At 45.4% G+C, this 23,748-nt stretch overlaps 5 protein-coding genes and 1 long non-coding RNA gene across 11 annotated transcripts; 2 read left to right on the top strand and 4 right to left on the bottom strand.

Annotated features, from left to right (window-relative positions):
• Positions 1 to 691: 691 nt before the first annotated feature.
• On the bottom strand, positions 692 to 4,311 carry LOC117183494 (uncharacterized). 2 transcript variants are annotated; one of them, XM_033377335.1, is made up of 3 exons: positions 4,149 to 4,311; positions 1,297 to 2,948; positions 692 to 1,244 (listed from the first exon to the last, which is right to left on the bottom strand). In XM_033377335.1, exon 2 carries the CDS (start codon positions 2,763 to 2,765, stop codon positions 1,344 to 1,346), a length of 1,422 nt encoding a protein of 473 aa, XP_033233226.1. In that variant the 5' UTR covers positions 2,766 to 2,948; positions 4,149 to 4,311; the 3' UTR covers positions 692 to 1,244; positions 1,297 to 1,343. The 2 variants fall into 2 exon arrangements, with proteins under 2 accessions (XP_033233226.1, XP_033233219.1); XM_033377328.1 differs by having other exon boundaries at positions 692 to 2,948.
• A 1,789-nt stretch (positions 4,312 to 6,100) lies between these two features.
• Positions 6,101 to 6,905, bottom strand: LOC6896776 (uncharacterized). The gene is made up of 2 exons (XM_002136946.2): positions 6,477 to 6,905; positions 6,101 to 6,415 (listed from the first exon to the last, which is right to left on the bottom strand). The coding sequence occupies exons 1-2, from the start codon at positions 6,882 to 6,884 to the stop codon at positions 6,158 to 6,160; spliced, it is 666 nt and encodes a 221-aa protein (XP_002136982.1). The 5' UTR covers positions 6,885 to 6,905; the 3' UTR covers positions 6,101 to 6,157.
• Positions 6,906 to 7,234: 329 nt separating this feature from the next.
• LOC4800486 (uncharacterized) lies at positions 7,235 to 8,096 on the bottom strand. The gene is made up of 2 exons (XM_001357716.4): positions 7,673 to 8,096; positions 7,235 to 7,586 (listed from the first exon to the last, which is right to left on the bottom strand). Exons 1-2 carry the CDS (start codon positions 8,042 to 8,044, stop codon positions 7,365 to 7,367), a joined length of 594 nt encoding a protein of 197 aa, XP_001357753.2. The 5' UTR covers positions 8,045 to 8,096; the 3' UTR covers positions 7,235 to 7,364.
• Positions 8,097 to 9,339: 1,243 nt separating this feature from the next.
• Positions 9,340 to 16,938, top strand: alph (protein phosphatase alphabet). Of its 4 annotated transcripts, none has more exons than XR_001451534.2 (7): positions 9,342 to 9,744; positions 10,383 to 11,277; positions 11,358 to 11,475; positions 14,608 to 14,713; positions 14,781 to 14,835; positions 15,203 to 15,368; positions 15,655 to 16,934. XR_001451534.2 is itself a non-coding variant. In XM_001357717.5 (6 exons), the coding sequence occupies exons 2-6, from the start codon at positions 10,468 to 10,470 to the stop codon at positions 15,667 to 15,669; spliced, it is 1,104 nt and encodes a 367-aa protein (XP_001357754.3). In that variant the 5' UTR covers positions 9,342 to 9,744; positions 10,383 to 10,467; the 3' UTR covers positions 15,670 to 16,938. The 4 variants fall into 4 exon arrangements, 2 of the variants coding, with proteins under 2 accessions (XP_015038588.1, XP_001357754.3); XR_001451533.2 differs by having other exon boundaries at positions 10,366 to 11,277; XM_001357717.5 differs by lacking the exon at positions 15,203 to 15,368 and having other exon boundaries at positions 15,655 to 16,938.
• On the bottom strand, positions 16,302 to 19,023 carry LOC4800488 (dynein assembly factor with WDR repeat domains 1). Its single transcript, XM_033377342.1, has 5 exons — positions 18,671 to 19,023; positions 18,537 to 18,612; positions 18,070 to 18,471; positions 17,692 to 18,009; positions 16,302 to 17,633 (listed from the first exon to the last, which is right to left on the bottom strand). Exons 1-5 carry the CDS (start codon positions 18,708 to 18,710, stop codon positions 17,120 to 17,122), a joined length of 1,350 nt encoding a protein of 449 aa, XP_033233233.1. The 5' UTR covers positions 18,711 to 19,023; the 3' UTR covers positions 16,302 to 17,119.
• A 3,434-nt stretch (positions 19,024 to 22,457) lies between these two features.
• Positions 22,458 to 23,294, top strand: LOC117183295 (uncharacterized). 2 transcript variants are annotated; one of them, XR_004468440.1, is made up of 2 exons: positions 22,458 to 22,789; positions 22,867 to 23,294. It is a non-coding gene; the product is annotated as an uncharacterized lncRNA (long non-coding RNA). The 2 variants fall into 2 exon arrangements; XR_004468441.1 differs by having other exon boundaries at positions 22,680 to 22,789; positions 22,895 to 23,294.
• Positions 23,295 to 23,748: the final 454 nt, after the last annotated feature.

The following is a 23,748-nucleotide window of genomic DNA, read 5'->3' as shown; positions in this document are numbered from 1 at the left end:
CATGGCCGAAATTTTCCCGGGATCCGTTCGAATGACACCCTCCCCGACGATATGACCAAGATACTTCACCGAACGCATACAGAATTTGCTCTTTTCTACGTTGAGCGTTAATCCAGCCAATCGAACATGCTGCGCTACCACTCTCAACACCTTCATATGCGACTCAAAGCTATCGGAAACAATTAACAAGTCGTCCAAGTAGACGAAGACTTCATTGCGAAGTTCCGCAGGGATCACCTTGTCCATCAATCTGGTCATGGTTTGCGACGCGTTGGTGAGACCGAACGGCATAACCTTAAACTGATATAAAGGTTTACCTGGAATTGTGAAAGCAGTTTTGTCCCGAGACTCCGGATCTAAGGGTATCTGCCAATAGGCATCCTTGAGATCCAGACTCGAGATGAACATGGCTCTGGGGAGGCGACTTAGTATACCGTCTATTTGCGGCAACGGATAGGCGTCCTTTCGTGTAACGGCATTGACTTTTCGGCTGTCTAGGCAAAGTCGAACCTTTCCCGGTTTCTGGACTAGCACAACTGGAGAGGACCAGGCGCTGTCAGATTCCTCAATAACTCCCAATTTGAGCATCCTATCCACTTCGGCATACAGCAGTTTCTCCACGGCTGGTGACACGGGAAAATGCCGTTGTTTTACAGGCTTAGCATCTCCTGCATCGATGGAGTGCGACAAAACCGATGTTCTACCCAAACCAGAGACTGCAAAGGATGGAAATTCCGACACAACCTTCTGCAACTCCTCTTTCTGACTTGGAATTAGTACGTGCGATTCCTGACAAATTTCTGCTACCTGCATCTCCGGAGGTAATAAATTGAACGTTGACCAAAAATCGATTCCTAGATATAAGTCCTGGCTAAGCGACGGAATGATATGCAGTTCCAAATCCTTCACGACGTTATCATAGGTGACTGGAGTTCTCAATCGACCCAGAACCTCCTGCCGCCTGCCATCTGCGGTATGAGCAACTGAGATGCCCCGTTTAAATGGAATCCTGCTGGTAATTATTTGTTTAGCCAAATTCCCACCAACTACACTCATCGCTGCCCCTGTATCTAACAACCCAAGCACTGGCCGCTCAAAAATTTTTACCTCTGCGTACGGACGTTTATCTAGCTCTTTGTATCTAATCGCATTTATTGATTTAGCTGCCTTCCAAAATGATCTCATCCGTTTGGAGTTTCTTGAATTGGATCTACGACGGAACAGTGTTTCTACAGCTTCTGCATCTGACTTAGAATTAATGAAATTATGCCATAAAATTGTTTTTACTGTACTGACGGGCTGGACTGGAATGCTCGTATCTATAACTGCCTGGTGTTGATTTTCTACTGGCTGGCGTCTGGGTTCGCGGATTTTTGGCGACGCACACTCTGAAGCTGACGAGGCTGTGTGCTCGCCCTGCCGTTTTTTTTCTGACATTTTTCGCAAGCTGGTTTGTAAATGTTTGGAATGCCACACCCATAGCAAAAGATCTTGCGTTTGGATTCGCAATCCTGGTACCGATGTCCTTCCTTATGGCAGTTCCAGCATACCAAGGCCAACGCTCCTATTTCGGCTTCGCCCTCACCTTCGGAAAACTCCGTTGCGTCATCAGACATGTGCTCCTCCACCAACTCAGCTACTTGCCTACGGAAAGGAACACTCTTTTGATAACCATAATTCCGTCTCACGTCCTCCAGGAAACTCTCTCTTCGTCTGCATATTTCCCTGAGCTCCCCAACCGAAGTTATTTTTATGTTGAGCAACTCGTGCCTTACTTCGGGCCTCAAATTTCTTCGCAATATGTCTACCACAGACTTTTCTGACAAGGGAGACTCTAAACTATCCATTAGCTGGACTATGGCATCATAAAAGGCATCGAACCCTTCTTTTTCTTTCTGCTTCCGGTCCCTGATCGCCTCTCGAATGTCCACATCCGTGCGAGTGTCTCGGAACTGTTTCTTTAATGCCTGACAAAGCACATCCCATCGGACTACTACCACTGACTTATGAAACCTCCAAAAGAATTCCCGAGCCTTTCCGTCAAAGAGGATGCTAGCGTTGCTACATAGCACCGCAAAGTTGCTTTCCAGCGTTGCATGAGTGAGAGCTTCTACCCTATAGATAAAATTATCAACGCTAATTCCTTCCGCATCCCCGCTAAATCGTAGCTTCCAACCATTCATAATATGTACGACTTTGTCCGGCCTTTGGGACAGATCGGAAGCTAAACTTCTAGGAGTGTCTCTGCCCTCTCTGTAAAATCCTGCCGATTCTCGGCCTCCGCCTGCTTCCTGACCCTGCGAACTATGGTCTGGAGCTATATTTCGAGCGTGTTGATCCCGGCCAGTCAGTTGAAGATGCGCAGCGACATTGGTTTGTATTATTTGCGCCATCTGCTCCGACAACTGGGTTAAAAGGTCGTTTTGCATGGCTCGCACTGCTTGGGTAATCATGATTCCTATATTCCCGCCATCAACTGAAGCTGAACCTGGATTATTATTTGCTGATCCCGTCGCTGGGGTGCCTGAAGCTTTTTCTTTGCTTCCTGCCTGCTGTTTGGCGGTTTGCGTGCCCGAAACCGATGCGCCGCCTTGCAACTCAAAAGTGACTCTTCCACATCTGGGACATTTAGCATTTTCCTTCGAGTAGGGGACGATGCAAGCTTTATGAAACTCGTGGCCACACCTGGTCTTGTATAACTGCAGGGATCCAAACTCTTCCCCACACAGAATGCAAACGGACGGATTTACAGGTTCTCCCTCCATTATTGATTCCCTTCGCCCCGTCACCTAGCTTTTTTCTTCCCAGTGCTCACAATTCTTTGCCGGTCGATGACCTATCTCAACCGAGACAGCTGTTTCGGCGTTCTAGCAACTTTTTTTTTCTTGTGACACAAAAAAAATAAAAACTCTTTGCTTACAGCTTGAGGAATTGAGACGCGTTTGTAGCTGATAATAAAACATAAAACAATTTATAACTAAAAATAAGAATAATATTTTGTGAAAATCGCAATATATAAAGAAATCAAAAAAAACATTTATTTGCCTTCAAGCATAGCTTAGTTCCCCTGAAAAAAAACCATATCGGAACTGGTGTGAGAAGAAAGAACAAAGATAATTTACCGCTGCTTGTGCCGCTGATCAGCCCTCGCAACAACAACCAAACGTTTTATTGCTTTGGAGCGCCGATCCGCAAGACAAAAACAACGACTGCAAGCTCGAGTGCGAGTAAATCGAAGCTAATCAGTTTCGTCTTCTTTACTCTCCTTCGCACTCTTGCTTCCGCGGACAGGTATGCTGGTTTTCCATCACCCGTGGCCAGGCAAACTCTTATTAAAGATTTTGTTCTGTATTTCCGAGCGTTTGATGGCTAGCTCTGCCGCATGACTATTGTAAACTATGGATGGGTCTTTGCTAAAACTCGTTATTCGTGGTCAGGGTGGACTTATTTAAAGACTTCTTCCCTGCTTTTCCAAACGTCTAACTCGTTGGGCTACGGACTCCATTACTGTAGGGTATTTAATCGCCTACTAAGCTCTACGTCCTCAGCCGTGGCTTGTCGATCGCTGCTAGCAACTTCTCAACAATAAATCCTATGCGACTGACTTGCAAAATTTAGCTGACTATGAAGATCGGTATTCTGGCCCAGATACTGCAGCAACCGTAGTTTGAGAATAAAGCGAATAAACGTATATGCCTCTCTTCTCAAGCACACTACATATGTACATCGTTTGCCAGAAAAACCGAAAGTGTTTTTGATGTGTGTGTTTCTGCGATATCGTTGACCACATCGGGATGCGGTTCTACCAATTATTTTGGGTCCCATTGTTGGGCGCCACTAACTTTATAATAATGAAATTAATAATTACTTATAACTGTAACGAACCAGGCTGGATGTTGGGGAGTGGGAGAAGGGCGCACGCGGTTATTCCCGGCTGGGATGCTCGTCGGCTAATTGGGGTGGTGATCTTGCCCTCCTCTCACCTGACGCCTATCTTCATTATTAACAAGTTAAAATTTATGCGTGCTACGACGAGAGTTACGGTGGACCTAAAATTGCTTGAACACATGATTGGCCCTTTCTCCGACCTGTCCCCGGACGCTTTTCCCCGCCTCAGATCTCGTTGAGGGCGGATTGACCCTCCCTACCTTGGCCATTCCTAGGTCGCAATTTATATGGAATGGCCCCTTTGCGTCGTTATGGGATCCTCAGGGGCATTTGGCTAGCCGAAGGCAAAAAAAACTGTGAACTAAAACATTATAAAATTTATTGAATTATGACTAAAAACTGAGCGATCCCTAAATTAAAACTAACCATAACTCAACAAAAAGTACGTATAAAAAGTAAAAAGAATAAAAAAATAATATCAATAAAATTGCTTAATAATGATGAGGAATAAAACTAACAATTATCTCGGAATTTATGTATAAAGACAGTACAACAGCCAGACCGAAAGGGGGGGAAGAAACGGAACAAACAATAGGGGGAAGTATGTAATTATCTAAATTTCTATTTTCTTTTCTCTCATGAGTGGAATTGCCAGGGTTAAATTTTCCTGTTCGTTCTCACTCACCCGATGATCCGCATATCCACCGATGAAGCGCTTCCCGGAGGAGATTTGGACCTGTAAAGTGAACTCCAATCGGGAGTAAAACAAAGGCACACAAAAAAACCTCACTCGCAAATTCACTCTTTGCTCGCTCCACTCTTAGTTTGAGCGACTCATTCCACTCGAGTACCACAAAAAAAACTCTCTCGCCCTTTCTTTTTTTTTCCTTTTCTTTCGCCTGCCCTTCGCCGACTGTCGCAGACTTTAACGCACAAAAAAAAACTAACAAAGAAATATTACTTAACTCGCTAAATTATTAACACTAATCACTTAACACTGCATCCTATTATTGCTAGAGATCTCGGCCATTCCCGGTTTCTTTTAGTTTTAGATTTTCCCTTCCGAAATCACTTCATCGGTTCCCGACGATAAAAGCACTCACGAAGCCACTCGAAAGACCCCGCTAGCGTGACGTCGGTGCCCGGGTACTTGGGCCTGCAATTTTTTTCCACCGCTGCTTTGGCTGCTCCTCTGGACCCCTTCTGGCGTCCCTTGGACGCTCGATCTCCTCGACGCCTCGCGTCTTTGGATCCGCGAAGCTGATCCGGGCCGCTTTGCAAAGAAAACACGGCGATGCGGCGTTCCTCCTTTGCGGCATCCACTGCGCCAATGGCCGGTCCTACACGGATGAAATTAACTGACTAGTCCAATTTTCCTTTACCCTTCTCAATCTTACCTAGGCTGGAAGACTAATGCCGGAATGCTGAAGCTCTTCTCCTCCCGCCGCGATTACACTTTTTTTTTCTTTTTAGCACTTATAAAAAATACTTGTTGGCTGTTGATAGACAAAACGAACGCTCGGGTCGAGCGCCAAAACGGGAAGAGACCGAAGCCAAGCCCCTCAACAAGCTACAACCCTCGGGCCCTCTCAAAGGACAGGGTGAAATGCCAGAGAAAGTTGACAATCCAAGCTGTTAACTCTATCACTCTTCCTATGCCACTTTTCGTGATCTCCCCGACCTAGCCCATAGAGGGTGTTTGGTCTACCACGGCCCTTACGGTGCCGACCACTAGATGGCGCTGCGAACTAGCTCGCTCGCTGATCCAAGCGTTACAAAATGAATCGTCCTTTCTTGTTTGCAAATGAATTTTTTAATCACATCTTAATGATCTGTCAATCTACCAACATTTAATAGCTCGAAACGGATATCTTTACTGTAATCAATCTTCCCGATCAATAGTTATATAAAATACCTTTCTCTTCTTCGAGAATCAGCAAACACGGGTGTATAAATAATACGAATTAATGAATGGATCAATTATAGACAACCGAGTCTCGGAAGAACTCTATCTCTATAAAAACTAACCCAAAATACAGACGGACTTCTCTATTACGAAGTTTTCTATACAACGAATTTGTTTCCAGAACACGGCATTGCTGTATTCTCCAAAAATGAATTCTATATTACGAGGTATTATTTCCGTGAGGTTCGCGATACGGAAGTTCGACTGTATACGATTTTACGACTTTAGAAGAGTTTAAACTCCAAGTTAGATTTTCCCTGAGGTTTTTATTCATTGAATTTACAAGTATATGTTTTTTTAGGCTTATATATATTTTGGGGGCCATGTTGTTGTTGGAGCCAATGTTGGAGCCAATGTTGGAGGACCAACTGCGATATCGCCCCTTAAGCAGGCATTCAACTGCTCATAGGTGTTGGTCGTGCGTTCCACATATCTCCGCTCCGCTTCGTTCACGCAGAGGTCCTTCTTGCCGTCGATAATTTGATAGTCGCCCTGGATCTTAGCACCCAGCTCCGTTGCCGTGCTCGAGATGTTGTAAAAGACCTTGGCATCGTCGGCAGCCTGAAAAGAAACGAAGCTCGTTGAAGAATATTTCAATAGCGAACGACTGTCCATCACGTACCACAGTGGTGGCGCAATCGAGTCCTGACAACACATCCTCGAGAGGCATCTTCGAATATGACCAATATTGACACTTTTGTAGCTCTCTGCACGAGTTCTCGGCACTATTCACGATGTCCTGGAAATCGGAAGAGTACTTGACATCAATTGCGGCACTGCCACTCTCATAGGTGGTGATGCAGGCCTCGAAATCGATCTCGTACGCGGTGTTGATGGTATCCAGAATGGGAAGGTAGTTGCTGAAGCACAGGTTTGACGACTGGCTATGGGCGCTGGCCAGGTCCTGGCTCTCCGCCTTCAGCTCCTGGATGTGGGCCTGCGTCTTGTGGGCGGGCGCCTGGAGACGGGCGGCCAGGGCAATGCTTAGGCACAGGGCGAGCACCACGATCGGGGATGACTTCTGATACATGTTGGGTACAGAACTTGTCTGACATCGATCACCGATGCCCGTATTTATACGCTGGTTCATCGCACATCAGACCTTCTGACTTTATCTTTTAATTACTCGACGCTGTTGTTTTTATTATATGTCTGAAACAATCAATTTGGCTCAATTTTATCTTAAAATAAGTACTTCTTCCCAAACTTATTTCGACTCGCAAGGCGAATGATTCATTCCCATTCCGTCTTCGTAGAATGATAGGCACACTTCACGGACTATCCTAACGATTTCCATGTACAAAACTGCTAATAATTATTAACAGATATAGGAAGTCCTTCCTACCTTTTAAATTAATCCTAAAATAACCACTAAAGTCATTGAATTTCTGGAAATGACACTTTAATTTGCAACATCACTATTTTGCGATCAGAAAAATATTACAGTAGCAAAAGAAAAGCTACCGGTGGAGTTGTGGCTTTTTTTTATAAAACTAGCCCCAACAATCCGTCAATTGGACACGGTGGTGGTGGGCTGGGCCCAGTCCTCGTCTTCCAAGCAGGCACTCAGCTCGTCAAAGGTGGCCCCAGAACTTTCCTTGTACGCCCTCTCGGCCTTGGTCTGGCACGTATCCAGATCGGAGTCGACGAGAGCGAGCTCCGCAAGCAGCTGTTTGTTGAAGTCGGTCGCATTCTGGCCAATGATCGTCAGAATAGCCGATTGCTCGGGAGCCTGTACGGATCGAGGAATGGAAGCAGAATGGAAATGCATTATTGCGTTATTTACATTCTGACTCCGAGGACTGTTTCTTCACTTACGGTCGCGGCAAAGCACTCGAAGGCCTTGGAGTTTTCCACCTCGTAGTCGCAACGCTCCAGGGCGGCACAGGTCTCCTTTGCCTTGGAGCTAATTCCATTGCGGGCGATGCTGTAGCTGGTGTCGATCAGCCATTTGGAGGCATTGAACCTATCGGCGCAGACCTTATAATCCGCCTCGTACTGGTCGGAGTGTCCCTTAAGGATGGGCAGGTACCAGTCGAAGCAGTCCAGGTTGAGGGTGGTGGCCGTGCGCAGGCTCTGCGACTGCAGCATGAAGTCGATCAGGCTGGTGGAAGAGGCGATGTCGGAGCTGGGCGCTGCGGCGGCCAGCGCGACGAAGACCAGCAGAAGAGTCGAGGCTCTGGAGAACATTTTTACTTGATCCGCTTGGTGACTGAACTGTGGCGGGAAACGTATAATGTTGCCTTTTATACAGCCAAATTGAGATTGCTTCCGGTAATTTATGATCGGCCTATTTTCAGGTGTACTTTTGGTGCCATATTTATTGTTGTATTCTAAATAATATATTGGCGCTCCGCTCTTATCAGAGCTGCGTTCTTCCCCACAGAGAACGTCATATCATTTTTCGACTAAAAAACATGAGTTGTTCTAGGAATTATTTCAATCTTGCAAAATATTTTAAATTTAAGATAAAAATACGTTCACATAGATAATATAATACAATTTAAATTCCGAACGACTTTGCAGAGCTACCAGCGCCCTCTGTTGACAAGGGGCCATACTACGAATATCGATACATTTTTTTGACACTATCGTTGTAGGATCTTTTACATTGCTCCATAGTTCATCTTGCTGAACATCAGCCAACGTTATATAGAATGCAATAAATGCAATTATTAAAATTAAGCTAATCACGTAGGAAATTGATTCATCACTCGTATAAAATTATATGGGCAGGGCTGAGAGATCTATCTGGCTAGTAATATTCGATGGAAGATCAAAATCGAGGTTTCCCATCCCTGACGCAGCACGATTAACCCATTATAAGCCAAGGGGGAATTTTTATTTTCCACCGAATATAATAAAAATTGAAAAATTTAGCGCAGTGCAGGTAACACATATCTAGATTTTTTAGTTCAGACGAAGGATGGCATGGATCAGCAAGAGGAATGTACAATCAGTAATATTGGCCGAGATTTACCGCAAGTCGTTCAACTATTTAAATAGAAGGGGGATAAGTGGGCTAATTTCGTTTTTTCATCGGTGCTCTCTTCTCCGATTAACGATAAGCGTGATGTGACCACCAGTGCTGCCGATCACGCTTTTTTCCCGTCAGATCTGGCTTTTTAAGTATTACAAAATAATATGTGAATTGCGGTCAGCGGGAATTCTGGATTTTGTACAATTGTGTTTCGCTTTTCTCAGCTTTTTTAATGTTGCCACCGGTTATCTAAGGTGTGAAAATGTGGCTGGTAAGCCATAAAAAGCCTTGAAATTGACTACGAAGTTCCACATAATTCGCATGAATGGTACGACCATTGTGTTACGAATGCGAATCAGAAGCTAGCCCCACAGCGGATGAGTTAAGAAAAATTGTATAAAATACATATTAAATATCACTGCAATACGAAATTGTTAACACCATTATTTGTTTTTTGTTGTTTGAAAATTTTCAGCTTTTTTTTATTAAATTTAGAAACAGCTTTTTTTCATAAAAAGTTGGCAGCACTGGTAACCACAGTGCACCTTTGTAAGTGTATGTGTCAGCCAGGAACTATCAAAATATACGAAAAAATATTATTTTCGTTTCGTCACTGCGCGGAAAGTGCTTCCGAAAGTTTTATTCAACGCCCCGGTAGTCCGCCCATCGAGTAAATGCGGTTTTGGTGATGTGCAAAACGAAAGCAGAAGACATTTTTGGTTCTTAAATTTTACTTACGGCGCACGCACACATACACACACGCACCGCTTGAGAGAAGCAGCAGCCATCAGCAAGAAGAAGAGACGCAGCAGCGCAGCGAAAAAGCAACGAACGAGGAGACAACGACGTCGGTTGACTGGCGGCGAGGCGGGCAAGCGACGAGGAAGACCATCAACTGTAAATTTGCGAGGTGAAAAATAATGCGAGTGAAGGTTTCCTTTAGCTGAGCGCCGAAAAGTTCATAAATCTCGTGTCCGAGTGTGTTTTTTCATAGGCATTTCGTGGCCAGGGCCCCGCACCGCCAGCTATTTTCTTTTCCCTCTTCGCTTTTCTGTGCTGCCAACTGTGCGAGTTATTTGCTAAAGAACCAGACGCGGGGGATAATTTCTGTGGATGCTGTCGCGCACCGAAATCGCGCGAAAAAACAAATTTGAGCCAAATTCTGAAGCTTACGCCTACGCGGGGTCTAGCTCAGTCGGCGTGGGGGCATGTGGGCGTGCCGGCGCAATAGCAGCTGTATTTCGGCTAAATTTAGCCATCGGTAGTCGACGGAGAGAAAGGACCGACCGACCGACCACGCGTCCTTGATAAATCGATTGGCAAACCGGAAGCGAAACAACAAAAGTAATGAAAATAGTCGAAAGCTGCACATGTAACGGCAAGGGGGGAAGGGTATCCTGGGGAGGGTATCCGATCCGAGTGCGGGAAATGCTTGTCGCGCGCAAAGAGTTCAAGTTCAAGGCATACACATGTACATATGTATATGCATGAGCAAGTGAATATTGATTCCGATTCGACTAATTCCAATTGGTGCTTCTTCACTTGCAGGACACGCATCTCTTGGCGGCAGAAGAGAGCAGACCGACAGCCAATTCCTCCCAACGCCAGCACACACACAGTATGTTCAGTAGAAATGGGCGGATTCCTGGATAAGCCGAAAACCGCCAAACACAATGATCACGGAGAGGGCAACAAGCTGCTCTTCGGCGTCAGCTCCATGCAGGGCTGGCGCTGCGAAATGGAGGATGCTTACTATGCCCGCGTGGGGCTAGACAATGCCCTGAACGACTGGAGCTTCTTCGCGGTGTTCGACGGGCATGCCGGCTGCAAGGTGTCGGAGCACTGTGCCAAGCATCTGCTGGACAGCATTGTGCACACGGACGAGTTCATAAGCGGCGACCATGTGAAGGGCATACGCACTGGCTTCCTGCGCATCGACGAGGTGATGCGCGACTTGCCCGAGTTCACCAAGGATTCCAAATGCGGCGGTACCACCGCCGTGTGCGCCTTTGTCAGCTCGACGCAGGTGTATATCGCCAATTGTGGGGACTCTCGTGCCGTGCTGTGTCGACAGGGGGTGCCGGTGTTTGCCACGCAGGACCACAAGCCCATTCTGCCCGAGGAGAAGGAGCGCATACACAATGCCGGTGGCAGTGTGATGATCAAGCGCGTGAACGGCACCCTGGCCGTGTCCCGAGCCCTTGGCGACTACGACTTCAAGAACGTCAAGGAGAAGGGGCAGTGCGAGCAGCTGGTATCACCCGAGCCGGAAATCTTTTGCCAAAGCCGCCAGGACACCGACGAGTTCTTGGTGCTCGCCTGCGACGGCATCTGGGATGTGATGACCAACGAGGATGTGTGCAGCTTCATCCATTCGAGGCTCAAGGTGACCAGCAATCTAGTGAGCATTGCCAATCAGGTGGTGGACACTTGCCTGCACAAGGTGAGTAGTGATCTACAGATCATACCAGCTGGTCTCTGTCTCTGGCTCTGACACCAAATCTCTTTCTTTTGCGATCACAGGGCAGCCGCGATAATATGAGCATCATTATTATTGCCTTCCCCGGAGCACCGAAGCCAACCGAAGAGGCGATAGAGGCTGAGCATCGGCTGGAGAAACAAATCGAGAAGATCACAAGAGGTTGTCTAAGTCGTCTACTCTGTTTATAACTAATCGTTAACTATTGATCTATGGCGTTGTAGTCTCTGTGTGTCTCTCTCTCTCTCGCCCCCTTTGAAAGTACTCCATTGACGCGCGCGGTCAGACGAAATACGTATACATTGTACCTTAAAAGTAACAAGCCCATACTCGTACAACAGGGAAAATACCCCCAATCTGTCCCTCCCCAAGTGGCTCATCTAGCTCATCCTTAGATAGTCATGTTTCTGCATATCCGGCAATTCAAATGCCTCCCGATGATTCCAAAGAATAGTTCCTTCCAAGTAGATCGAAATCCAACCTAACCAAAACATTGCCATTACCAATGCCACTCAGATATATATATATATTTGTATATAGTTATGTAAATGTCCTACTGTGTGCGTGCCTGTGTGTGTGTGTGTGTGTACCTTACCTATATCCTATCGCTAATGCATAGTAAATAACCGTATAGCGTGTTGGTTTGTCATATCTGCTGGCTATGCGTGTCGCTGACCCGAACAAATGAATGTGTGTGTGTGTGTGAATGCGAACTATATAGTATTATTTATACACGTATCTGTGTGCTACAGCAACTGCCAAAAGCGTTCCATGTATGCGCGAAATCCAGCCCATTTAGTTGTAGCATTACATAAGCATACAACCCAGCTATCCCCCAAAGAGCGACCATAGATATTAACAATTATCGATGAACCTGAGCCCTTAAGTTAAGTAGTCAATTGACCCGTCTGCATATACATACACAGCTTTGTATATACTGATACCCACTGATGACGCATGCCCCGATGCAAGTCAATCAAAGAATATTGCAATCTCAAACGAGCCCAGGTATTGACGACACTCAAAATAAATAAGAACACTTGGAATTGATGTAATTAGTAGGCATAGCAAATTAACACTTAGTTTCTAAGCGAAACGAGTTCAGAGAAGAGAGCCCCCAAAGTAGATATTTTTTGTAAAATTTGTTGGGAAAGCCTTTAAAGGAACTATTGACTTTATCCCGGTACTGCCGAAACAGATATATTTTTACTAAAAAAGTACCCGCTCAGAAGGCAGAGTCGATTCAGTTGAAGTATTACCTCCCAATTGAATTGAATGAATATGTACCATAGATATACACAGCAATAATAGGATATCTGTAGATCTCTAAGAGTTTAGTGATGTGACGCCCACAGTATTCGTGACACCCAAGTGAATTTCGGCAATATGTCCCTGGCAAAAGGCCGAGGAGAGTGTAGACGTGACCTTGCTGATAAACATAGACAAATACTTTAATCCAATTGTATACAATATGATTTACACATAGCATATAGAACATAGCATATACAGTATAGTAAATAGTAAACAGCATGCCACGCCCCACCACTGGTCAAAGTAGATAAATAATTACAAATTTATATAGTTGTATAGTCGTATATTGCATCTAACCAAAGATGATGAAATACTCGAATGTCCAGACGAATTACCATTACTAAAGTAGCCTAAAGTAGTCCAGTAGTCTAGGAGGGTTTTGAATGTTATACACAAGTAGGTTTTAAAGAAAATCAAAAGCAAAAGCAAAACGAAACGAAATTGTAAACCTTATGCTCACCAATTGTTGTGCTCGTTGTAATCGAAAGCAAGAGTTTACTTTACCTTACTTTACTTTACTTTACCAATGATGATCCAATGAGATCAACGTATGACTGCACACTGTACGAAGACATGTACTAGAGCAATAACTCTGAGACCTGCGGACGTGCGTCCGGTGGTCCAGGGGCATATAGCAGTAGGTGTAAGGCAGCCGCCACGTCACACGTGACACTCGACACTCCCACATCCAAACAAACATACTCAATAGATTAATGACTCACCAAAACCAATCTCCATGGCTAAGATAGAAAAATATAAGTTGAACGAACGATTCGAAAACCAAACAACAGTGTGTGTCTGCTTTTCTATTGGATTCAGCCTTCAGTTCTCCTTCTCATTTTGTTTTCTGCATTCGCTGCTTCCCATTTGATTTCCACACTGCTCGAACACACAACAACATCAGACCGAACTCCAAACAGCCAACAAGCTAATGCCTAATGCCTCTAAAGTTTCCCTTTCGTTTCACACAAGTTCAGAATTCAGAATATTTTCATTTGTAACCATTCATTTTCCACCAGAGATTATTTTTTCAAGAGCCAGCTCTCCAACCAATGCCCGAACAAATTCTTTAAAGTAATTTACCAAAACAAAAAAAGAGCACATTTTAGCTGCGCGCGTTGTTCCGTTCTTTAATGGTTGTTGTTCTTCGCGCATCGTACTGCAAATCCAAAATATTTGACGCATTTGAATTGAAAAGTTTGCCAGAAAATTGCCAAATGGGCGTGTCAAAGACAATGCAAGAACAAGAAACAGAAACAGAAAGCATTACAAATTTTAAGATGTGTGAGCATAAGGTACGTCTATAATTTGTAGTTTGTAAATATCGAAAGCAATTTTTGTCATTTCGTTATCTCGTTTATCTTATCGATTGATTGATTGATTGGTTTGATTTTATTTTGCGTACCACATGCCTCCCAGTCCAGTCCAATCCACACCCACAGCCCTGTCCAGATCCAGCCCCAGACATATAAAGAGATCTCCTCCCCACATCCTGACGGATGACTGATATTGCATGCTCCCCAGACGACCAAAGAAACTAATTCCATTTCTTTTCTTTCATATATATGAATTCCTGGTCGCTACAGTTCGATAGGCTACTGAAAAACATTCAGAATTGGAATTAGGACACATCCCCAATCCCACTTTCCTCATTAGATTAGATCTCTTTGTCAGGATGATAAACTGTTCTGATGTTTGACCTATTTACCATGTTTTTTTTGTTAGTCCCTCAGTTTCCAAGCGCTTAATACAGCCACACATTTTGCATTTTAGTTGATAATTTGTACCAAAAAGTTTCTAAAAATACATGTATATTGCATTTGCTTTGATGTAGCTTCAATGTGTAATTCGATCGTATTTTATTATGAACCATTTATGTACATACATATACATTTATTAATACAAACTCTCGTAGGCTAAGATCTGGCATTTGCCCATTGACCAACGTCCATTGAACACTGTTTATTCTCTGATTTGTTGCAGACGAGATAGAGTCTAACCAGATTACCGATTACCTGGATCTGCTGAAGTGTATGCAGAACAAAGACGACATTGAAGGTCTTCCACCCGGCGGCGGCTTGCAGTCCAAGTGAGTGTGGCGGATCATGTCCCAAAAATAAATCCCATTGATAATCGTTGTGTGCTTCCCATTGCAGATATCACGTTATCGAGCGCACATTCAAGCAAGAGTTTCCGGATCGACCATGTGAAGTACGCAATCTTTTTTATAATCTATAACCTCCGCTTGCCGCGCTTTTGCCACTGCTAACACACGTTATGTTATCGCTTATTATCATCAATATTCTATTTGAATTGCTTTCGTACTTATAAGTCGGTAGATCGATCGTTCGTTGGTAGCCGTCCCATCAGCCGAGGACTTGATTTACAGGATATATCACTCGCACTGGCAGTCGACACACACCATACCCATTGTTCATTTGATCCCATATTCGTATTCGTATTCGTTTGCATGCCATTTGTCGGAGGGAAGCTCCCAAGTAGTTCCGCAACCGATTAACCATTGTTCAACCGACCGAAAGCTATGTTTACCTATGTATTCTCTTTCTTTTATTTCTAGCTGTATGCATTTGAAGATATATGAGTTTTGTAATACCTAATATTGTACATTTCCAAACCAACTGTAATCAATCAAACAATCAATCAATCAAACAAACAATCAACCAACCAAGCAACAAGTGAACAAACGATAACTAAACACTTCCTCAGCTTCATATATTCTAAATGTAAGGCAAATCCTGTCGTCCTCCCATGCCACACACCCCTCCAGCCTCACATCCTGTCTTTGTCTTGCTTTGACTCATTTCGCTTCGTATCGAGATTGACAGAATGCCGAGCTTCTTGCACGTACGCTCCACTCAATTCTGCATGTTACCTGCCTCTATGGCCTTCTTTATCCTCAACATCCTCATGTATTCCGCCTGCTTCCTGGCTGTGCCCGCCGCCGTGTCCTCTAACGCTCCACACTCCCGCCCATCAGTGTTAATAATTGTGATCTTGTGTTTCTTGCAGAGCCCAACGCATTGAGTTGCAGATAAACCTTTAAATAGAAACCAGTTAAACAAACGCAGCAAACCTGAACAGAAGAAAGATCTTAAATGCCACACACACACCACACCCACACCCACACCCGCGCCCACAAACAACATGAACGAAACGATGCGAAACAAACAAAACACACACCAAACAGTTTTCTACTTTGATAAACGCTAAAGAAAAACCTACTAATAATGATAATAATAAGCATTACGATACATTTATAGTTTATATGAAGAGGCCTGTCCTGTCTGTCAGCCCCCTCCCCACTCAACAGTACCACAGCCACACACCCACGCGGACACACGAGAACACAATTTACGAACCGAACCTATACTCCAAATGAGTTCTAAAATAGCACTCAGAGAGCAGAGAAATTCAATAAGAAGCAGCGAATGGCTCAAAGCCAGCAACAGCAGCAGCAGCAGTACCAGCACCAGCACCAGCAAGAGCCCTACTCCACACCACACCACACAATAAGGATGCATAAGGATCATCCACACACTAAACCGACATTTAATAAATAACCCAACAGGAGACACACCTGTCTTTTCTGAATGATTGGCCCCAACCACAGACCACGGCCAGCCAGCTCTATGTGAATGTTTTATCCTCAGTATCTGTGTCTGTGTGATCTATCGTTCCGTCACCTCTCATTACAAAAGCAATCATCAAACAAACTGTTTATAATGTGCCCGCCAGCCTCTGAGCTCCTCCAGTTTAGTCGCAAAGGAGAGGAGAAACTTCTAAGAGAAAAGCGCGAATTAAAACTTACATTTAAAGCGAAGTGAAATCATTTTGAGGAAGGATAATACGGCGAGAGGCCCTCGCCGCGAAACATTTGTGTACAAGAACGTTTATTATTTCAACAAAACTATGTATTAATATTGATTCCGAAACCATGCGGACTTTTGTAAGTTGTAAAATGTTTGTTACTGAAAACACTTTTTGTTCACTTTTATATATGTATATGGAAAGATGTCGCCAGCCTATTGCGAACACTTAATAATGTAAAGTAAAGAGTAAAGAGTAAAAGTAAAGAGTAAAAATGTTAAACTAAAGAAAACAAAAAAATTGAAAAACCAAACTAGCAAACAAACCTGTAACTATCTATATATGGAAAAGCGAAAAAGTAAATCCTAAACCTTAAGGAAAACAAAAGAAAACGATTAAGAAAATTTACAAAAACAAAAAAAAACAAAAGAAAGAAACCCCACAATAATGTCCGATCTGAAAGAAACGAGAATGAAAGCTAAGAACTATTAATTTATAAGCAAGTTGATGATGGAACCTTGAGAGAGAAAAGCAAAATTACGCTCGAGTTTGTAGTAAATGTTGATACAAGAAAAACCCACTGCGATCTGTCCGGACTTATTGGTATTCCCATTTGGGCAGCTAATGGGAACTACTCTTCGTTTAGCTGCACCGTGTACCAGTCGTATCACCTCCAGAAGCGGCATGTATTGTCCTTGGACGCCGTCAGGATCGCGTCGCCCGCATAGCTGTAGGCACAGCTGAAGACCTCGGCCTCGTGTCCGGCCAGCACCTGGGAGCAGTGGCCCGACTCGGTCAGCCACAGACGGGCCGTGTTGTCCGCTGAGGCGGTGAGGAGCATGCATCCGCTGGGGCTGAAGCACACCTTGGACACCTCATCACTGTGCCCCGCCATCAGCGACAGCATCTCCAGCTGCTCGGAGGCAGCTGACCCGTCCAGGGCGCAGACCCTCGCCGTGCAGTCGCTGCTGCAGGTGGCTAGAAGTCTGCCCGCCGCATCGAAGGCCACGTCCAGCACCTCGTCGCTGTGCTTGGAGACCAGGTGCAGCTCCTGATCCAGTCGGCGAATGTCCCAAAGCCGAGCCGTGTGGTCCAGGGAGCCCGTGGCAATCAGCAGTCCACTGAAGTTCCACACGCAGTTCGAGAGCTCGGCGCTGTGGCCCCGCAATTGATGGCAGCAGCTGTTGAAGGAGTTGTTAGCTACCAGAATTCGGAGAACAGCAGAATCTCCGTACTCACCTCTTGGTGCGTGTATCCCAGATGGCTGCAGTGTGGTCAAAGGAGCCCGTCAGCAACATCTGCCCATCGCGATTGTAGCGAGCGGCAATAACCTCGGCCCCGTGGTGGGCAAGCTGCTGCAGCTCGTGGGCCGTTTCCACATCATATATGCGTGCCGTGCCGTCCATGGAGGCTGTGGCAATGGACTCGCCATGCAGTGGATGGAACTCGGTTGCCACCAGCTCGGCTGTGTGGCCAAACAAGGTGCAGAGGCACTGCCCGCTGCTGGCAGACCAGACCTTCGCGGTGCAATCAAAAGAGCCGGTCACGATCTTGTCGCTGCAATATATTGAAAGTGCACAATGGAGGCTAGAGAGTCATCCCGGGACCAATACCTACCATCGCGGCGTGTTGAAGCCAACGGAGAAGACCACATTGTCGTGTCCGGTCAGGATGTGCTCCACTTCGGCCGTCTGGGTATCGATCAAGTGGCAGGTGCGATCGTAGCTGCCCGTGAGGCACCGATCCCCACTGCGGTCAAAGCACACATTGGTCAGCGGCAGGATGTGCGAGGTGTGGCACTTGTGCTGGTAGAATTTCTTCTTGATGGGCTCCCGCAGCTTCTGCTGTAGCTTACCCAGCGCCAGCTTCAGGGCGCTGAATGTGTTTTGGGAACTGGTCACGCTGCCACTCGCGGGAAGGCAGGGTGACGCCTGGTCGTGGTCTTCCTCCGACGGTTCTTCCTCCGCCTCGGCTAGTGTCTGGAGGAGGATCTTGTCAGCCAGCGGCTCAATGTTTGTTCTGCTCAAAGAATGCTGTGTGAATTCAGGGTCAGGGTCCCACTCCACGCCACGCCCTCTACTTACTTGGCATCTAGGTCAAGCAGATCAAAGTGACGCACTCGGTCACTGCCCTTCGCCGTGCGGTAATTAATGGCCAGACCTGAGACAAACGAAAAATCCAACATTAAATGAGAAATCGGCTCGATGACCTTTCCCACCTGGCGGGTAGTAGCGCAGGAAGATTTTGTTGGCGCTCATGCTGACGCTTTCCGTACGTACGACTAACGGACCGAGAAATTCCTTCAGTCAGAGGTTGAAGTTCAGTTGCCAGTTCAGTTGCCAGTTGGCTGACCTGCTTTAATTCGCGTTGCATTGGTTTCGACTCACTGCCAGGTGGGTGCCATGCCAAAGCCAGCCAGCGTTTGATCGATTCCGTGTGCTAGGTCTATGCCGGGGTCTGGCACGCTAGCAGTTCAAGGATACAATGTGGTGGAATTCCGAGAAGGAATTGGTTAGCGACTTTAAGTTGTCTCTCAAAACTTGTCTAAATATCTTTTTGTTTTGAATTGAATTTGTGTTTGAAATTCATTAAGTGACTACCCTTTCCCCAATTCTCACGTCCCGTCCATTTGTCTATCCTTATAACGCAGCTTTTTTGTAAGAAAAAGCTCTCTCGTAGCCAAGTTCTCGACCCGCTTTGGGTCTGTAAGTCGTGTAAAATGGTGGAATTTATGTAAAGACCAATGTGTTTGAGGGTTTCCCGTGGATCCCATGTCAACTTATATACCTTCCTGGGCCACTTCCAGCTTTAACACGAATAATCTGTTCATCTAAAGGAATTAAAGTCGTTCTGAAACTGAAGCGCAATCGCTTCAGTTAGATTAACCTTTCCATCCAGGCCGTCACACGTTACGTTATTTCGCTTCACCCTTGACCTATGTGTGCTCTTTGGCGAACCTAACCCCTTGGCATTTGACATTCCACTAAGGCGACTAGCCGAATGGTCTCTGGCCATTAAACCTAATTAGCCTGTTTAAGGCGATTACCTTGGTGGGACTGGGATTGGAGCTGGAGCTGGATGTGCTGGGACCCCAGGGGCCAATTGGCTGTCGACACCTGGCATCTGGCATTTTTAACGGATTTAACATATGTCTGACACTCAGAGGCTGTGGGGCACGCACACCACCCACAACCTCAATTAGATTGTCATGCCTTACGTGTCCGCACCTGTCCTGTCCTTAGCCTCGTTTCGGCATTTCGAGTAATTTAATTTGGCCGGTAATCGTTGTGATGGGTTGGGGGCAGTCGAGTGAATTGTCTGACAGATACAGGACGACAGAGTGGAAACCAAGGCAGACACCAAAGGAATGTCCATTACCCACACGAACAGGAAAATTGCCAGCGGAGGAGGGCGATCGCGGGGGCGGCGACATGGCCAATAATGATAAGTAATGATTAGACATTATCGCGCCCAATTTTGTGGCATGGCAGCCACAACTGAAAGCGACAATGTCCAAAACAAATAAAGTGGCACTGTAGAAAACTAGACAAAGAACTGGCGGAGAGTTTGTGTCTTTGTTAATAATAAAACATTTCATTGAATTCCTATTGAGAGCCGAGAAACAAGAATGGGACTTGGACTGGGCAGAAAGGGAGCATCCTTATACCTGAGAGCATACATCCTCCCACTCCCGCCTATCAATCATCTAGGGGTCGCACACTCTGCACAATTTTCCGAACAAAAGCAACAGCTGTCGCCCTGCCCTGCCCTGCCATGCCCTGCCCGGACATTTCATGTCTTCATTTGTATGCCAACTGTAATTTGGAGAGGCCCACAAGACTGGGCACAGAACGGAAGCTGGAAGGAAATCAGAGCCGAATAAATGAGAGTACGACTGAGAATAAAATCAATTTAAAATCCTATAAAACGCTTTCATAAACAAAACCAGAGGAAACAAAGCAATGCGCCACAGTCGGGGGTGCAGTCAGAGGCAGAGAGCATCGGGAGGACTTAAATTTATGCTCAATAAATTTTTGTTGATTTCCGGCAGGCGGCTTCATTTCGGCACTCGTGGAGAGATGTACATATGTATGTATGCGCGGATGAGCCATGAAAATGCGGCGTTGCATAAATTATAGGCACACACCACCCACATGAGATCCGCTACCTTTTGGCAGCGCAACAAAAAATAAAATGAGAGGGTGGGCTCCAAAGCCGCTGCCATAGATACCCTAGCAAATCCATTGTTCCAATGTGATATCGGAATTTGGATGAGCTTAAAGGAAATCCGATCGTTTGGTCGTTTATCCAATAACAGTCCTATCTTCCAGGCTGCTTAAAAAGGACTCTTTCTCTGCCACACACACACATCTTCCCTAAGTAGAGATACCCTTTAAACTGGTATTCGAAAAGCGAAAAGAATATAAGTGCCGCATTTGATGCGTGTTCGTTCGACAGTTTGCGGTCTGAGAGTCGGGTTCCGTTCGTCCGTTGCGTTGCCCATCCCGAGGCATGTTGGCTAAGCAAATTATGCTTAAATGGCATAAACTTTAGGAGACTACGGCTTCTAGCCGATGGCCTAACCGTATTAGGGAGGCGGGTTAGCGACCCCAGACCTGGGACCTGTCGCTGAGCGATATATAAACAGATTCTCGGCTTGTGTTTGACAGAGCGACATAAAATTCGATTTTTGTTTCCTCTTCCGCCTGCCTGCCCTGTCCTGCCCTAGCCCATCCCTGCCCCGTCCTGCCGTGTGGCTTCTGTGTGTGGGAGTCCGGACTAAAAGGAGTCGTTAGTGCCTCTCTAATTGGGGAGAGAGACGGGCATCGGAGAGGGTGGGCATCAAACGGTTGGTAATGGAATTGCATCCACTAGAACCTTTTTCACAGATTTAGGCCAAAAACTGCCGCTGGATGGCGGGTAAAAGTTGGGCATACGCAAACACAGTGTTGCACTGTGTGCGAGTATGCATTTAGAATCAGAGCCATGTTTGCGAGTATTTAGAAATCGAGAGTTTGGGATTTATTTATTTGAATTCATAGAACATTTGACGTGGCAGGAAGTTTCATTCCCTCTCGGATGGAATCTGCAATCGCTTTAACTTTTGTAAGTGAAATCCTTTAAGGCTTAAAGGCTTCTTAAAATAGAGTCTCTGGCAGCAGATACGAGTGTACCCCATACATTTCCCAACACCCAATTCTCTAGTCCATAAACAACCTACAACCTGAGACTGTGAGAATCCTCAGCATTTATGAGGCATTCTGTGGCTTAGCCATCGGAAAGTTTATGACTTTGATAAATTAAATTGGGCTTGGTCTAAACACACACACACACACACACCTATCCCTTGGCTTACGAATATGTTTGAATATATCAAAAGGATCTGGACAGCGCCTGGCAACTGGGCTAAAGTTTATGGCCCTGCGAGAAAGTTGTGTTGTGTGCAGCCTGTAGACCTTAAACCATTTATGCCCAATCGAAATGCAGACGCATCGAATTGTTGTAAAATTTCATAATACTCCATCCGCTGCCCCACTGCCCCACTCCCTCACTCACCACAACAGGCCCTGTGTCTCGTGTGCTCAGGTTTTTGAAGTTTTATTGTGGGCTTTATTAAATGGCAGGCAGAAGTTTGGCAACAACATTCTGTGTGGTTTTAGCGGTCACATCAAGTATACGCACCATAAATCAGGGCCAGGAGCCAGGAGCAGCAGAGGCTCCATGCTCCATGCTGGCCCCGGGATCTGACCCAATGACGTATTAAAGGCATTAAAATCGCTCTTAAATCGCCAACTTGGCCGTCCGTCATAACGGTAAGTGGTGCTTAAAATGAATTATGCATTGCCGGTGTGGATATTATATATATATTTGCAATATAAGGGTTTGCCAGCCTCCCTCGATGTGGCTAAATGAATGAGCGGATGTGTGTACGGGCCCGAGAAACGATTGCGCCCACATTCGGGAGCACAGATTGCCGGGCAGCAGCCAAAGAGATGAATGGCATGTTAATTTGTGCGCATTATATTGGCTATTTATCTCCGAGTCTCTGAGCTCGACTTACGTGTTGAGGTCCAGCTCTGGTCTGGACTGGCCTGGGCTGGCCTTTGGCCCTCGATAGCCTGCACTTGACAGTGAATGACGAAATAATTTACCCATAGTTATGCAATCGCTTTTTCTGACCCAGCCATTCAACAAGTGACAACAAGTGCCGACAAGTTCGATCTGATAATCTGTTTGTTTCTCTTTACCATTGCAGAACGATCCAATCTCCTACTTTCTACCCCTGTAAAAATATAAACAGCGATCTGTACAATCGATACCAGTAGCATGCCTGAAGGTAAGTTTATGTTTTAAACATGATTATTGATACGAACTAATCCTCTGTTTGTTCTTGCGGCTGTCATTGGGATAAAGGCATTCGAAATGTTATCGTAAATTATAGAATGGAATCCATTAATGCGCACAGACATAGACAGATAGAAGCAGAGGGAGCTGAAGAGGAAGAGCCAACATTCATATATTCAAAATTCATTTGCCCCTAATTGTATGCAATGGAAAATGTGCGTGCAATTTATGCAAACAAGCGTCGTCCGTGGGTGTGTGTGTGCTCTCTGATTCCATGTTTGCAAACGACTATTTCTGCTACATATTTCATAAAATACATAGTGCATCTTCCGAGCGAGTTCCTGCTAAAACTGGCATTTAAATACGATTTGGAAAGTTGCTCTTGCGAAACTTTTCCCAGAATATTTGACACAGCTCTCTAGCAAATTGTTTGCTAGCTCTCTAAGTGGCCCCAATCCAAATTAATTCAACCAATAAAATGGCATAAATTATACAAATCATTGCTACACTTTATTATAACCCAGAATGATTTATGCGCTTCAGATACTCGACGAAATGAGGCACTTTCGACCCCCGGGCCAGAGTGCGAGTGCAGGAACGTCTGGGGTCCCAAATATGAATTTAATTAACATTAATTGGCAACATATTTTTACTTTGCACCTGTGCCGGCAACAAAACTGAATTATAACCGAAAGGAAATGGTCGAGTTAATTGCATATTACGTATACGCCATCCGTGCCGCCACAAGGGCGGCTGTGGAGTGTTGTTATTCCGTTTGCCTCTTGTTTGGCACGAGCTGTTGGCGCTTTCTCTCTCTCTTTCTCTTTGCTTTTGTTGGCCACACTTGTGCTTATGGCCAAACTTTTCTGGTTTGGCTGGCAAAAGTTCTGCCATTGGGCGCTGTAGATTGGGATTTTTGTGATTCTGCAGAGCTCTGCTTCGAATTCAATG

The sequence above is a fragment of the Drosophila pseudoobscura genome, chromosome 2, assembly GCF_009870125.1.
Source record: "Drosophila pseudoobscura strain MV-25-SWS-2005 chromosome 2, UCI_Dpse_MV25, whole genome shotgun sequence".
NCBI lineage: Eukaryota > Metazoa > Arthropoda > Insecta > Diptera > Drosophilidae > Drosophila > Drosophila pseudoobscura.
The sequence above is the reverse complement of the archived record's forward strand: the minus strand, read 5'-3'. Positions and strand labels throughout refer to the sequence as shown.

Bases quoted from the DNA above. Each gene is read 5' to 3' on its own strand.
- LOC117183494 (XM_033377328.1), bottom strand. From the start codon at position 2,765: ATGGAGGGAGAACCTGTAAATCCGTCCGTTTGCATTCTGTGTGGGGAA.
- LOC6896776 (XM_002136946.2), bottom strand. From the start codon at position 6,884: ATGTATCAGAAGTCATCCCCGATCGTGGTGCTCGCCCTGTGCCTAAGC. The intron at 6,416-6,476 runs GTACGTGATGGA...GTTTCTTTTCAG, and splicing joins TCGATTGCGCCACCACTGTG to GCTGCCGACGATGCCAAGGT.
- LOC4800486 (XM_001357716.4), bottom strand. From the start codon at position 8,044: ATGTTCTCCAGAGCCTCGACTCTTCTGCTGGTCTTCGTCGCGCTGGCC. The intron at 7,587-7,672 runs GTAAGTGAAGAA...CGATCCGTACAG, and splicing joins TCGAGTGCTTTGCCGCGACC to GCTCCCGAGCAATCGGCTAT.
- alph (XM_001357717.5), top strand. From the start codon at position 10,468: ATGGGCGGATTCCTGGATAAGCCGAAAACCGCCAAACACAATGATCAC. The intron at 11,278-11,357 runs GTGAGTAGTGAT...TTGCGATCACAG, and splicing joins TGGACACTTGCCTGCACAAG to GGCAGCCGCGATAATATGAG. The intron at 11,476-14,607 runs GTTGTCTAAGTC...GATTTGTTGCAG, and splicing joins AATCGAGAAGATCACAAGAG to ACGAGATAGAGTCTAACCAG.
- LOC4800488 (XM_033377342.1), bottom strand. From the start codon at position 18,710: ATGAGCGCCAACAAAATCTTCCTGCGCTACTACCCGCCAG. The intron at 18,613-18,670 runs GTGGGAAAGGTC...CGTTTGTCTCAG, and splicing joins CCTGCGCTACTACCCGCCAG to GTCTGGCCATTAATTACCGC. The intron at 18,472-18,536 runs GTAAGTAGAGGG...TTCTTTGAGCAG, and splicing joins CTGCTTGACCTAGATGCCAA to AACAAACATTGAGCCGCTGG.